The sequence below is a fragment of the Ogataea parapolymorpha genome, chromosome II (genome assembly GCF_000187245.1).
Source record: "Ogataea parapolymorpha DL-1 chromosome II, whole genome shotgun sequence".
In the NCBI taxonomy this organism is placed as follows: Eukaryota; Fungi; Ascomycota; class Pichiomycetes; order Pichiales; family Pichiaceae; genus Ogataea; species Ogataea parapolymorpha.
In genome coordinates, this window is record NC_027865.1 from 507303 (window position 1) to 521310 (window position 14008).

Consider the following 14008-nt stretch of genomic DNA (forward strand, 5'->3'; position numbering starts at 1 on the left):
ATTATATAAGCGAGATCAGCGAATGGTGCTTTCGCTGAGCATTTTTATGCTGGTGAACCCGACGCCGAGCGAGCTGTCGATGTCGGAACGCATGGCGTTCTCCGAAAGCGGGCTGAACACCTTGATTGAGCGCACATGCGAGTCTTTCCCGTTCTGATGGTTGGAGAGAAAGCATATTTTTATGAGGTAGCATTTGAGCAGGTTATCGCTCCGAACACCTTTGAAGAATATATGTTGCCAGCCAGAAGGCTCGAAAAACTCTTTGGATGATACCTCCATCAAATCGTGTTCGCCCGATCCTGCCAGCACGAGGATTTTAGATGGCGTGTACGACTCGTCCAGCTGGTAATTAAAGTAGAAGGAGAGTCTTTGCACAGTCACTCGTTTTGTAAAATGTATAGTGATGAAGTGTGGCTGCTGGCCATCGGACTGCCAGTAGCTGAACGGCGAATCTTCGCGCAGCTCCTTGATCCCGTAGCCCTGTTTGTACGTCGAGACCCCCCACGCGGCAAGATTACCGATGTCAATCAGTCCCAGATGTTCGAGCTTGCGTATTCCTGTGGTGAACAATTCCTCCTCGTCGGACTTGGCCGCGTTATTGAAGTGGCCGCCTGTTTCGTAGTCGGAGCCGTGCACAGAGTCCTCCTCAAAATGCTCGTCCTCAGACTCGTGCACGGGGTGCACAGAGCTGTCCGAGAAACGCGACATGGGAACAAAATGTTTATTCAGCTTTTTAATCTAGCAGCAGGAGTATTTTTTTCTGGGCAGTGCCAGATCGATCTGGTCGAACGCAAAATCAATCGGCTCGAAGTGCAGCAGGATCTCGTGGCCGATTTCCGCGCACTGCTGGAATACACGCTCCACGTCCTGGTATCGGCGCGCCGATGTCTCTAAAACGTCCGTTTTCACGTCGCCGATTAGTCCTGCCGGCAGACTCTGTGCAAACTCTACAGCCTGCCGTCGCGAGATCTGCTGCAGAGCGTGCTGGTCGGTCTTGTTGCCCACGATCAGAATCCGGAGCCGCGGGTTGTTGCAATGCTCCAGGATCTTGTCGAGCCACCGCCGAAGACTGTAAAAAGACTGCGCGTTGGTCACGTCGTAGACCAAAATAGCGATTTCAGCGCCGCGGTAGAACGCTCGCGTCATGGCGTTGAACCTTTCTTGTCCCGCCGTGTCCCAGATCTGCAACTGCAGCTGGTCTCCAGCCCTGGTTTTGACGGCATGCGACAGGAAATTCGCACCAATAGTGGCCCGGTAGCTGCTAGCAAAATACCGCTGCACAAACTGCGCGCGGATAGACGTCTTGCCAACGCCTTGGTCTCCTAGAAGAACCACCTTGAGAGACCTTTCGGCCATGGCATACAAGAAAGTGAGTATTTTTTACGACAAAAACCGTCGATCGACGCGTCCATTTTATTATCATCCGTTATTTTCTACAAAACGCTCTAAATCTATCATTCCAGCGAAGAAAGGAAGTGCTCGGCTTCGAGAGCAGCCATGCAGCCGGTTCCTGCAGAGGTGATGGCCTGTCTGTAAACTTTATCTTGGACATCACCAGCGGCAAAGACACCAGGGATGGATGTCTGGGCAGTTCCCGGCTTGGTCTTAATGTATCCGGTCTCATCGGTGTCAAGCTGGTTCTCAAAAATCTTGGTGGCTGGAGTGTGTCCGATAGCGTAGAACAGACCGTTCACAGCCAGAGTGGACTCCTCGTTAGTCTTGACATTCTTGATCTTAAGACCGTTCAAAAGCTTGCCGTCTCCCACAGCCTCGAGCGAAACGGTGTTGAACAGGATTTCGAGCTTTTCGTTGTTCTGCACACGCTTCTGCATGATCGTCGAAGCTCTCAAGTGGTCCTTTCTCACAAGCAGGTACACCTTGGACCCGTACTTGGTCAAGAACAATGCCTCCTCACAGGCAGAGTCTCCACCTCCAACAACAGCCAAAGGCTTGTTTCTGAAGATAGGAACTGCACCGTCGCAAACAGCACAGGCAGAGATACCCTGTTGCCAGTAGGTCTCTTCTCCTGGCAGATGGAGTCTCTTGGCAGAGGCACCGGTGGCAATCACAACGGCGTCGGTGGTGATTGGCTCAGCGTCCTCGTTGAACTCGGTCCACAGTTTGAACGGCCTCGAAGAGAAGTCAACCTTGGAAATGGTCTCTGTAATGATTTCGGTGCCGAATCTCTCCGACTGAGCTCTCATTTGCTCCATCAGCTTGCTGCCATTGATGCCCTCTGGAAATCCTGGGAAATTCTCAATGTCGGTGGTGGTGGTCAGTTGTCCTCCAGCAGCGATACCGTTGGCCATCATACCTTCGTACAACACCGGCTTCATTTCTGCACGAGCTAGATAGATGGCAGCGGTGTGGGCTGCTGGGCCAGAGCCAATGATTGTCACTTTGTTATGAACCATTCTTGTTTGCTTGATAAATTGAAAGGATGTATTTAACCGTCTAAGAGAAAGGAACATGCAATACCTTAAATACTTTTCATGTATTTCAAATATTTGTAATCCGCGAAACATCTAGATCGGTGGCGGGGCGTGGCGGTGCAAGATTTTATCGGATGGCCCAGAGCACTCTATCAAATGATGTATTAGGTAATATTACAAACGTCTGTGGCCAGCACCGTTGCATGCGTAATGGGGATGTACTGGCTGGCCCCATCAGTTTTCGCTAATCAATTTTTTGCCCAGAACAAACTCCTTCACCTCTTTTCGACAGCAGATGGCTGGATTCAAAACCACGCTGCTCAGCCAGTATTCCAGAGATTTGCGACGACTCTCCAGAAACGCAGGATCGAATCTGTCCTGAAACAGGCCGGATCGTGGAGGAAACTTGGGCAGTTCCGTTTTTCCCGTGTACTTTTCGAGCTTGTTTCTCAGCTCGTCAAAATCGTTATATCGTTTGCGGATCTTGAACCGAGCACCTCGCACCGTCTCGAACTCGATTGTCCACAACGCATACTTCCCTCCGTTTATTCCTTGAATTATTGTTGGCTCTGCAATCGTACAGTTTGCGCACCAGACCGAATCGCTAGCAAACAGCTGCTCGTTGGAGTTGTTTTGCAGTGTAATTGGATGAGGCACCAATTTTGTCAGTTCGCCCAAATTCTGGTCCAAATGAGTGTGCTCATCTGACATGCCAAACTGATAAGTTAAAAAAAATAATTTGGGGTAAATTATTTCCATTTCACGATGGATCAAATCAACAAATTGATACCCTTGTGGAAACAATTGTATTATAAATGGAAGTCTCTGAGAACAATTCCATTGAGAAAGAAGTTCTTCGTTGGTTACGATCTGACCGGGAATACGTATTGGGAGTTCTTTGTCGAGCGCAAAAAGGGCATTCGACCCCGCAGACTTTACCAGCCATATAAACCGCAGGAATTCATTGTCGATTACTACGAAAACATCCCTGTCCAATGGCTGCAGTGGCTTAGATATACACGGCTAAGGCCACCCTCGCTGGAGGAATTGGTCGAGGATAAAATGAGAATAGAGAGAATTCAACAACTCGCCCAGCTCAAAGACCAACAGCTACATTATAAAGAGCTACAGAAGGACGAGGCCATAGGAAGAAGCATGGAAAAGGCGTTGAGAAACATTAAAAAATAATACATCGGCTATACATTCTCCAAGTTCTCCTTGTCGCGCTCCTTTCTAAGTGCATCCACCAGCTTGTTGACCAACACTGAGCCATACTGATCCAGGAGATTTTCGTCATGGCCAGGAAGCAGTTTCATGGTGTTGTTCATTTGAACGCGCATACGGTCGGCCACAGAAGGGTCGATCTCGTCCTCGTCAAGGAGTCTCGCTTGCAGCCTGCGCAAGTCCATCACGATCTTGTCGGCTATGTCTGATGCAGATTCGGGCTTGGGCTTGTCCAGTCTCATCCCGGCCAAACGAGAGCGTACGTTGGAAGTGGGTGAGACATCTGAGCGCGAGGAGGCGGAGCGAGCTTGTTTGGCGGAGCACACAGAGGGAGTGCGGGTGAAAGTTGGCGAGTCGTTGGCTGATAGCTTGGCAGCAGGCAGCACTGTGGAAGGCGATTTGGACGGTTTGTTCTGAACGCTGGGTTTCATAGGGGTCAGATCCGGTCTGGAAACAATCTTCCTCACAACCTTAGGCGGCGACACAAGATCTTGAGTGTTGCTGGATGTAAGCGGCGATGAAAACAGCGAGTCAGAGCCCGAGATCCCACTGCCGAGCGTCCAGCTGAACATGCATCCGTCGTGGCTTGCAGTCATAACAGTTTTCGAATTGCTGTCAAATAGCAAACCGATGATTGTCTCGGAATGGCCCCATTGGGAGCTCAGCAATTTTCCATCTTTGAACTGAAATAAACGGATACATTTGTCAGGAGACGAGGTGAACATCAGGCCATCGTGAATCTCGAAGTTGTCCACCTGAAGTGGGTCAAAATTCTTGTTGAACAGTTTCATGGACCTGAGATATTCAAATGTGGTCAGGCTGTAAATAATTATGTTTTTGTCATTTGTGGCAACAACCAGCTCCTCAGGGGTGACACCAAACGTCATAGCTGAAGTCTTGATAGAGATGATTTTCTCCTGAACAAGAACAGGGCCTTCATCCTTGATTTCAAGCTTGTGGACAGAAAGAGTGCGGTCAGATGACAATGCAATAAGCATATTTTTTGTAAATAGCATCTTAATAACATTTCCTTTGTGGACAGTCAGGGTTTGGAACAATGCCCAGCCGTCTGACCCTTTCTTCATGAATAACTGAATGGTTCTGTCGCGGGAACAGGATGCGGCAAATGCATACTCCGCTATCGTGAACATTACGATGTCATTGATGCTGGACTCATGGGCACGCACTCTTATTGATTCTCTGTACCCTTTGATGAAGTCTTCTCTTTTTTGCAGGAAGACCAGGGTGCCAAACCTATCACCTAGTACAAGATCCTGACTGCTGCAATCTAAAGCGCTCAGCGCATTATCAAGCAAGTCTCCAGGAGGCAGAGTGATAGAATGAAGCAAGACAAACTCTTTATTTTCCAACCGTTTCACTATACCATCTTTGGTCCAGAGAAGTATTTCACCGTTGAAACAGCGCTTCAATCCGTTCAGTTTCGAAGCCAGCGAGCTGATCAAAACTTTTGGACTTCCTGTCTCCAACAAGTCCACGTAAAGAATTTGTTCGTCTTGCAGATATACCAGGGTCTTGAAATCGAACAACGGTTGCAATGCCATTATTCCCGACCGCTTGACAATTTTGGTTGGTGAACTTGGAGTTGGACGGATGGTATCATTGATAGGAGCGGTAAACACCTCGTTCAAGGGTATAATGTTGAGCTCCTTGCCGCCTATTATCACGTCCTCGTGGATATGGTCGATTTTGAACTGATTGGTGTCTGATGGCAATTGGTATATTTTGCGGAGAACAATGGACTCGTCGTCCAAGTTAATGATTCCGAGATCGCCTTGATCAGACATCACAATGAGCTCCGAGAAGTTGAGACAGTCAATGTCAATGAAGTTCGAATTGAGGAAGTTCTTCAACAGCACATTTCTTCCCTTTAAAATAGTGCCCGCCCGGGCCACATCCTCTCTCCAGACCTTAATGTGGCGCAGTCCGATGGTGATGATATGGTCATCGTGCCAGAATAGCTTGTTGACGATCGAGGAGCACTTGTTACTTCCCCTGAACACAAAGCGTTTATTAGTGAACTTCCACACGATCAAGAACCCGTCATTCACCAATCCCAGCGAGCACAGCCTTTTAGAGTCTGTGGAGAAACAAAGCGAGTTGATTCCAAACTGGTGTTCCTGAATGATGTAACTTGGACGGCACGAACAGTTTCTTGCAAGAGAATACACCAGGATCCGCGGCTGATAGCCAACTTCTCCCACAGCAAGCAGCTTCTTATCGGGAGAAATGGCAATGCAGTTGATAGACCTCACTTTGTTGGCCAGAGGGGACGAACCGGTATCGTCAGACTTGCGTATCTTGAGAGTTCGGGCGCTAGGAGACTCGTACAGATTATCTCTTGACTCCTCAGCGGTCAGAGAGCCATCACGGGAAATCAGTTCCGGGTCTCCACCAAGCGGAAACCCGTACTCATCGACTTTGCTTGTTTTTGGTGCTACCAGCACATTATTGGCACAAAAGAACTTCTGCCACTGTACCTTCAATTCTTTGTCGACTTTGCACACCACAACGCCGCCGCTGGCAGTGTACGCAATATAATCATCCTGCGCAACAAATTGGGCTGGAGTCTCGGACGACGTGCCGTATATTTTTTCTATGGTGAGCTCGCTCATGATAGATCAACAATTGTTTATATTTTTTTATTTTTATTTACCCTTACATAAGCTACGCGTCGATGGAACTGCCCCAGGACATCAAACATTTGTATGTTCTTTGGATAGAGGAAGAGCTCCGGAAGCACCAGCATGCGGGCTCCAGACTTGCTTTCACGTATATGAGAGCTGTTCAGAGCGTCAAACAGTGTCCCATGATGGTTCGTCTGCCCTCCCAGCTGAGGAGTCTTCGGTTTATAGGCGACAAAATGGTGGCGACCATGCGCAAACGGCTACAGGAGTACTGCGAGGAGCACGGATACGAGCTACCAGACGACCAGCAAGAAGAAGAGCCCGAAAAAGCAGGCAAAAAACGGAGTTCTGAGAAAGACTCAGAGGGCACTAAAAAACGACGGCAACTGAAGTCTGCGCGCAAATACATCCCGCAACGCAACACAGGCGGCTATGCAATTCTATTGGCTCTCTATGTGCATGATCCAGGCTGTGACGGGCTAACGAAAGACGAGATCATCAAGCATGCCGCACAATACTGTTCTACAAGCTTCACTGCCAACCCTAGCACGGGACAATTCTACTCTGCCTGGGGGAGCATCAAGACTCTAGAGAAAAACGAGTACGTGCAGTCACGCGGACACCCGGTGTACTATTTCCTAACGGAAACCGGGGTCGAGGTGGCTCAGATTTTGAAAGCAGTCGAGGAAGAACAGAAGAACGAAAGTCAGGACGGAGTCGATAGCTCGCCAATTTTGAAGCGCACAGAGGACAGAATGGTCGATGTCGAGCGCATAGACACATGGATACCTCCCTTGGCGAAAAAAGCTGGCCAACCAGCAAATGTCGAAAACGTTCCTCACGAAATATGGAACGGCGGAAGTTACGAGATAGAGCTGATACTGGATAACAGAGAGGTGCGGTCTCGCGAGGAGCGCGATTTTTTCTCTGACCAGCTGCTCGGCCATGGAATTACGACCTCGGTGCGTGCTCTGACAGTCGGCGACGGCGTCTGGGTGGCCCGTCATAAGGAGTCTGGTAAGGAGGCCGTTTTAGACTTTATTTTTGAGCGCAAAAGACTTGACGATTTTGCGTCCTCTATTAAGGACGGGCGCTTTTTCGAGCAGAAATCGCGCCTGCTAAGAACGGGCATCAGGACCATATTTTATGTGGTGGAAGAACAAATGTCCAGTGACGTCTCTCGCTTTAGCGACGCTATCCAGACGTGCATCTCCATGTGCATCACAAACTCCCGTTTTCATGTCAAAAGGACAAAGGACAGTGACGACACTGTTTCGACGCTCGCGTCCCTTTCCAAGAGAATCCAGAAATTTTATAAACACCAATCGCTGCTCGTTCTGGAACCTCGAGACCTAAAATCGCAGCATGAGTACGGTCAGTTATTATCACGAGTTTCTGCCGATAACCCAGAATTTCAATGCGTATACAACTTTGTTACGTTCCAGTCGCTGCTCTCAAAATCCAACATGGTCTCGGTCAGAGAAATTTTCATAAGGATGCTCATGACTATCAAGGGTGTGTCTCTGGATAAGGCGATAGCCATCCAGCTGCACTACGGAACGCCAAAAAACCTAATTGACAGCTATGCAAACTACACTGACGACAAATCGCGCATGATTCACGACGCCCTCAAAAACCAAGTTGGTAACCGCAAAATAGGGGCGGCCCTGAGCTCGAAGATCTACGAGGTCTGGGGAAAATAAGGTTAAGGAAAACAAGGTTAACAACTGTACACCAGAGCCTAAAAAAATTCCAATAAACATTTATCAGAAAACAAAACAAAAGACATAGAGATATTATCTCTAAAACTGGAAAGGTACGCAGCTGGACTCAAGCACCAAAACAATTGGGCGTAAAAGACAGACATTCAAATAGAAATTGTTCTTACTTTTTCCAATTGTGTTTTCCGGAGTGAGCTGTGTATAAAAAGGTGTCAAATAACTGTCAAAGTTGTTCAATAGTTGGATGGTATAAGAAATAGCAATCAATGTGGATAACGAGGACAAACCTCAAATATCGAACAAAACAAAGAGTTCGCACCTCTGTGATACTTGCATGCGCTGCATCTGTGCTCTTGTTTCTTGTGATACGATCGTTTTTTCTGGAAAATAATGAAAGGGTAGCTGGGAGCAATGCAATTGTTGTGAACGACGACGTGGCCCGGGGGTCGACTTCCAAGAAAACTGCCAAGGAGTTGTTGGCCCAAAAAAAGAAAACTCATGAGAGTGTCTATGACAACCTTAGTGTCGAGGACCGCGAGAAGATGCGAATCATCAACCAGCCATCTCCTGATGATCCAAGGGGCCTTAGGTTGGAACTAGGCCATACGTTCTTCAAGTCAGTGTTTAACGTGTTGGACAAAGGCAAGCCCAGGGTATCACCTCTGACGAAGTACAAGTCCACGGAAAGAATATATCACGCAGGTTACGAAGTGATGGGCGATGGCCCATCGTTGTCAAAAGAATATCTTTCCGGGTTTTTGCAGCTAAGTCGAAGTGAGATAAACTCAATGAAGAAAAGCCATTCATTTGTCACTCGAAATCTCCCGGACACGTATCCTATTGGCCTTTACTCCGGAAACGGCGTGGTGTACGTTGGAGGAGGAAAATTTAATTGGCTAGCTTTGCTTTCGATTAAAACCCTTAGATCTGTCGGGTCCAAGTTACCTGTTGAAGTTCTGATCCCGAAACTGGACGAATACGAAGTTGATTTGTGTACCACGATTTTTCCAGCTCTGGATGCCAAATGTATATACATGCCAAAGCAGCTGGGAGAGCAAATCAGTGAAAGATTCTCATTTTTCGGATATCAGTACAAGGCTCTGGCACTGATGCTATCGAGCTTTGAAAATGTGCTGCTGCTAGACGCAGATAATACACCTTTGCATGCGCCGGACCACTTGTTCGAGACGGAGCCATTCACCAGCACGGGTATGGTCATCTGGCCCGATTATTGGAAACGGTCCACTGCTCCTGCATTTTACGACATCGTCAACATCGAAATCGATGAGAGCCATCGGGTCAGTCATGGGTTCCAAGAGTATGGAAAATATACAGTTCCCAATTCTCCGCCAGACCAGCCTCCTCCTTTGCATCAACTCAAGGGAGCCATCCCGGATCCTTCGAGCGAGTCTGGCCAACTGATGCTCTCCAAAAAAACACATTCGAAGGTCATGCTTCTTGCACTCTACTACAACATGTATGGTCCAAATCATTACTATCCTCTTCTTTCGCAAGGATCAGATGGCGAGGGAGACAAGGAGACATTTATTGCTGCTGCTCATGTGCTGAAAAAGTCATTTTACCAGGTCAAGAAAATTATCAAGAGTATTGGAAGATGGGTCAATCATGAATTTACAGGAAGTGCGATGGGACAGTTCAACTGTCACGAGGATTACGAACTGTACAAAAAATATGAGAATACTTTTGAGCATGTGGATGAAGTTCCCAAGCTGCTTTTCTTGCACTCCAACTTCCCTAAGCTCGATCCATGGTCTCTCAAAGTGGATGAGGTCATCTACGACCCAAAAACAGGTAAGCGTGAGCGACTCTATGGAACAGGGTATCTGGAAGCACTGGGCTTTGATTTTGAACGGGTGCAATGGGAGAACATGAAGTTTTACATCTGTGACCTTAATTTGCATCCAAAGCTTTTTTCTGACCGCGATATAGATCATGACGAGCTTTGCGCTGAAATCAAAGAGCATCTGGAATTTTTGAAAAGCACCACAAATTAATAGAAGCCAGTCATAATTCAGATACGTTAATTTTTCAAAATTTGTAGCAGATCGTTCCAATCGTCGATTTCAAGATATTTGACAAACTTGGCCTCTCTCTCGCTGATCTCGTCGTTGATACTGTACACCTTGTAGCCAAGCCGACAAAGCGCCTTACTGGCCGAGCCACCCTTGATAATGATAGCTTTATCACAGTAAATCATGCTCAGGACGTCTGTGGAGGAGTCGCCCACGTATATGGCTCTATCATTCCCAACAAGTTCTTTGGTGAGTACCAATTTATCGTAGCCTGTGCGAATATCTATGTCTGTCACGACATTTCCTGTGCATATATCGTTGGAATCAAATTCAAACTCGTTAACTAGTATCTGATCCGGCTGTTTTTTGAATGATGCAAAATACTTGGCGATCATCAATCCAGTCCAATTGATGCTTAAAACACTGAAATGTATGTTAGTGTTGCACAGGTGGCTGTAAAAATTCTCAAATCCGGTTCTTATGGGTATTTTATTGACCAAGTTCTCAAAAGTTGACTTTCCTATGCCTCGAAAAACAGCTAGGCGAACCGCTTCATTGATGGAGCTTTTTTCGCTTTCTTTGATAGCTTTCTGATACATTATTTCCCTCTCAAGACAGTCGCGCAAACTATATGATTTTCCCGGCAACACTTCGTTCTGAAACCTGTTAAAGCTGTCCATGTATAGTTTAAAGAAATAGTCAAATCCAAACTCGGCATTTTTCCCAAGGACATCAAATATAACCGCAATGGTGTCCTTGGCTGTAATTGTGTCGTCCCAATCACTCACAATGCGGGATATACCCTCAAAATGGCGAGCCAATTGCTGGTAATTTTGCACTTTATTCATGAGCGGTTCAATTGATAATATTCTCGGTAAATCACAAATAAAATGGTTTGAGGTGTATTTAGAATTACATATGGTTCTCAACGTTAGTGCTACACTGACTCTATCTGCGATACATGTTCTCCGCCTAACTTACTCCTTACATACTAACGCTCACCACCGGCTGTTTCCTCTATTAGGCCGTCTTTGGAACTCGTTGTAATACTGACCTTGGTTCTGTCTCTGTCCGTAGCCTTGGTAATTGTTGTAGTTTGCATTGTTGTAATTCTGATTGTTGTAGTTGTTGTAACCACGATTGTAGCCTTGATTGTAGTTGTTGTATCCCTGGTTTTGGTAATTATTGTATCCCTGATTCTGGTAATTATTATATCCCTGGTTCTGATAACTATTTTGTGCCGGAGGCTGATAAGCCTGACTTTGAGCCTGCTCCTGATACATGTGGATGAAACTTTTGTATCCGCCAACACGCATCGTATACATTGTGTCTCCATGAGGGCCAATATGAGGCTTGTAGTCGATGTCGTTCCTGGCTTGGAAGTTCCTATTGTTTCTGTAAAACTTGTTGGAGCTGTACACGATCTGGTCCTTATCCTGCTGCGTCAAAAGTTTCAGATGAGGTCTATACCCGGCCAAAAGCATGGACTTACTGTTCACCTTGGCTGGCAATCTATACTCCATGGCCAAATAAGTATCGTTAGAGATATCGAAATATTGATCTGTCGCCACGTCCAGTTCATATTTAAGTGTTCCCTTGGGGTCGAATTTGTCCATGATGAACACCTTTCCTGCCAATCCGGTTTTGCGAGCATGAATGTATATCTCCTCCTTGTTTTTCGTTTCGTAAAACTTCAAGAACTTATCAAAGTACTTGTTTTTGCGACCTAGAAATAGCACCTCATTGCGGTTGGTATTGCGTTCGATTTCATACTCGGTCAGCTCGGAGTACTTTTCGCGCACTGTCTTGAGCAAACGAGTCTCGTCAATAAATGGAAGCAAGCATATGCCCTGCCAGGCCATTTTGGCACCATTCATATCGATTTTGAAATCCGTAGGATAGAAGTCAATGATTTCTGAATGAGGCTCAGACATCAGAGGTCTGAAAACCTCCGGGAGATTGTGGCCTGATGCAGCAGGAAGAACACTCATCAATTGCTCAAATGGCCTAAAAGGTGTTCCCTGTTTAAATTCAACTTTGATATCAGACAGATTTGTGAAATCAGCAGCAAATGGGGCATAATGGTACGGATAGTACCAGTTCCACGAGGGACATCCTTGGAAATAGTACAATAGTGCCCAGGATATTCCCTCAACATAGCATCGAACCATGTCTTTTCTGATCTTTTCTATTTCCTCGGCATCGGTGGTCTCAAACTTCTGCTGGTAATATCTTGTTTTGTAGCCCGGTTCCCAGAGACGGATAGAGTCAGTCGTATCTATCACTTCAGCATCTGACTGCTCAGAGTCGGAGTTGAAGGCAGCCGACGCCGATCTCTTTTTCTCAGAAACATCAATCGGTTCCTGCTCCTCAATCTCGGCTTCTTTGACAACGCTTACAGCGCTGGCGTTTCCGTTAGCTTCAGTATTATTGAACAACGCCTTTTTGAGAATATCTGCAACATTCTTGTTTGCAGCGTTGGCTTTGGAAATAGTGTTGATGTTTTGAACGATCTCGCTGTTCGTCATCTTCAATCCTCCAGCGGTCTCGCCTGTTGTTAGACTTGTCAGAGTCATATTTTGTGTAGGCATTATTGGTGCTTTTTCCTTGCCCTTGGTGACCGTTTTGAGTAGCTGGTTCTTAACGGCGTTAGTCTGTTCCCGTTCCAACTTACGCCGTTTGTCGTTCTCTTCTCTGCGTCTCTCGCCTTCATACCGCTTACGGAAAATTTCGTCTTCCTTTTGCGCCAAATGGCTCATCAGAGTTTCAACACCTTCCAAATTAAGCTTTCCATCACAGGTCAAGTAATCTTTCATGCTTGGCAAAACACGTTTCCAAATGTCCACGAGGATGTCGATACCGTTGTCTCGAACGTCTAAAGACGGCAAATGTGGCAAGAAATCGTTACCAACAAAGAAACACATGAAAACCCAGTCGTCAATGGCACGTTCCAGATCAAAATTGAATGACAAGCGAGGGATGTTTAACTCAACTTCGAGATATTCTCGTAATATGCTCACATGAAGCCACAAAAACGGCTTTTTCTGATCTGCAGCCAAAAGTCTCTGTCGCGTGGCTTCGTCCATGTTCACTTGATCGGCTAGTTTCAGCTGTCTTTGAGCTTGGTCCTTTGCAAACACGTCCTCACGGAGAACTTTGAAATGAGGTTCGTGGGTGGCCAGACCCAGGAAAATCAAATCGGCATCCAATCCATAGATGCAATGTGTGGTGTTCGGGTTGTATTCTGGGTCCGATCTCTGAGATCTGATAAAGTTCATGATCTTGTGCTCTCCTTCTCCAGGCACTGTGGCGTCACTGATAATCACTTGCAAGCTTGCCCATCCAGGATCGTTGGCAAGTTTGTATGCCACCCAGTATCGAAGCGAACGCGCAAGAATATCCATGAACGGTGTGCCAGGAGTAATCGAGTTTGAGTCCCACGATTTCTTTCCCTTGATAGCGAGGTCTATTTCCTCACCTCGCATTTCTCTCTCCTGAATCTGCCGTTCCAACTCCTCCTGTGCCAGGGCCGCATCTCTGGCCGAACGGAACCGTCTAGACCGCTGCTGGTTCATCTTTGCACGAGGAGCAACGCCGTCAACGGCGATCATGAGCAATTTACGTGGACGAGCCATATTGAGCACACGATCCGTGTATCTGAAAATCTCCACCATCATCTCTGCTTCCGTTTCTGGAGGGGGCTTATTTTCTGGGTGGGAACACGGGTGAACAATACCGTTCATGTCCAAATACAGATTATCCAGCTCTCCATTAGGATTCGGATTGGAGTACTGGACGGGCTGTTCCACATCACCCACCACTATTGGCTCTTCTTCTATCACCGGTGAGATAATTTTGGGATATTTACGCGAAAGCCATCTGAAAAGCGCAGGAACACCCATATTGACTTCTTTGTGATAATTTTTTAAAAATTCAATTAATTTTATATATGA

At 46.7% G+C, this 14008-nt stretch overlaps 10 protein-coding genes across 10 annotated transcripts; 3 read left to right on the forward strand and 7 right to left on the reverse strand.

Moving 5' to 3' along the window:
- Positions 1-15: 15 nt before the first annotated feature.
- On the reverse strand, positions 16-708 carry HPODL_04812 (Anaphase-promoting complex subunit 10; the record flags this gene model as incomplete). Its single annotated transcript, XM_014081163.1, has 1 exon — positions 16-708. The coding sequence occupies one exon, from the start codon at positions 706-708 to the stop codon at positions 16-18; it is 693 nt and encodes a 230-aa protein (XP_013936638.1).
- A 30-nt stretch (positions 709-738) lies between these two features.
- Positions 739-1356, reverse strand: HPODL_04813 (GTPase; the record flags this gene model as incomplete). The annotated part of the gene is made up of 1 exon (XM_014081164.1): positions 739-1356. The coding sequence occupies one exon, from the start codon at positions 1354-1356 to the stop codon at positions 739-741; it is 618 nt and encodes a 205-aa protein (XP_013936639.1).
- Positions 1357-1454: 98 nt separating this feature from the next.
- HPODL_04814 (Thioredoxin reductase 1) lies at positions 1455-2414 on the reverse strand (the record flags this gene model as incomplete). The annotated part of the gene is made up of 1 exon (XM_014081165.1): positions 1455-2414. One exon carries the CDS (start codon positions 2412-2414, stop codon positions 1455-1457), a length of 960 nt encoding a protein of 319 aa, XP_013936640.1.
- Positions 2415-2666: 252 nt separating this feature from the next.
- Positions 2667-3143, reverse strand: HPODL_04815 (PX domain-containing protein YPT35; the record flags this gene model as incomplete). Its single annotated transcript, XM_014081166.1, has 1 exon — positions 2667-3143. One exon carries the CDS (start codon positions 3141-3143, stop codon positions 2667-2669), a length of 477 nt encoding a protein of 158 aa, XP_013936641.1.
- Positions 3144-3197: 54 nt separating this feature from the next.
- Positions 3198-3620, forward strand: HPODL_04816 (uncharacterized protein; the record flags this gene model as incomplete). The annotated part of the gene is made up of 1 exon (XM_014081167.1): positions 3198-3620. One exon carries the CDS (start codon positions 3198-3200, stop codon positions 3618-3620), a length of 423 nt encoding a protein of 140 aa, XP_013936642.1.
- Positions 3621-3628: 8 nt separating this feature from the next.
- Positions 3629-6289, reverse strand: HPODL_04817 (Mitogen-activated protein kinase-binding protein 1; the record flags this gene model as incomplete). The annotated part of the gene is made up of 1 exon (XM_014081168.1): positions 3629-6289. The coding sequence occupies one exon, from the start codon at positions 6287-6289 to the stop codon at positions 3629-3631; it is 2661 nt and encodes an 886-aa protein (XP_013936643.1).
- A 62-nt stretch (positions 6290-6351) lies between these two features.
- HPODL_04818 (crossover junction endonuclease MUS81) lies at positions 6352-8004 on the forward strand (the record flags this gene model as incomplete). The annotated part of the gene is made up of 1 exon (XM_014081169.1): positions 6352-8004. One exon carries the CDS (start codon positions 6352-6354, stop codon positions 8002-8004), a length of 1653 nt encoding a protein of 550 aa, XP_013936644.1.
- A 284-nt stretch (positions 8005-8288) lies between these two features.
- Positions 8289-10037, forward strand: HPODL_04819 (MNN2 Alpha-1 2-mannosyltransferase; the record flags this gene model as incomplete). Its single annotated transcript, XM_014081170.1, has 1 exon — positions 8289-10037. The coding sequence occupies one exon, from the start codon at positions 8289-8291 to the stop codon at positions 10035-10037; it is 1749 nt and encodes a 582-aa protein (XP_013936645.1).
- Positions 10038-10063: 26 nt separating this feature from the next.
- HPODL_04820 (uncharacterized protein) lies at positions 10064-10903 on the reverse strand (the record flags this gene model as incomplete). Its single annotated transcript, XM_014081171.1, has 1 exon — positions 10064-10903. One exon carries the CDS (start codon positions 10901-10903, stop codon positions 10064-10066), a length of 840 nt encoding a protein of 279 aa, XP_013936646.1.
- Positions 10904-11053: 150 nt separating this feature from the next.
- Positions 11054-13957, reverse strand: HPODL_04821 (5'-3' exoribonuclease 2; the record flags this gene model as incomplete). Its single annotated transcript, XM_014081172.1, has 1 exon — positions 11054-13957. The coding sequence occupies one exon, from the start codon at positions 13955-13957 to the stop codon at positions 11054-11056; it is 2904 nt and encodes a 967-aa protein (XP_013936647.1).
- Between the last annotated feature and the right edge of the window lie 51 nt (positions 13958-14008).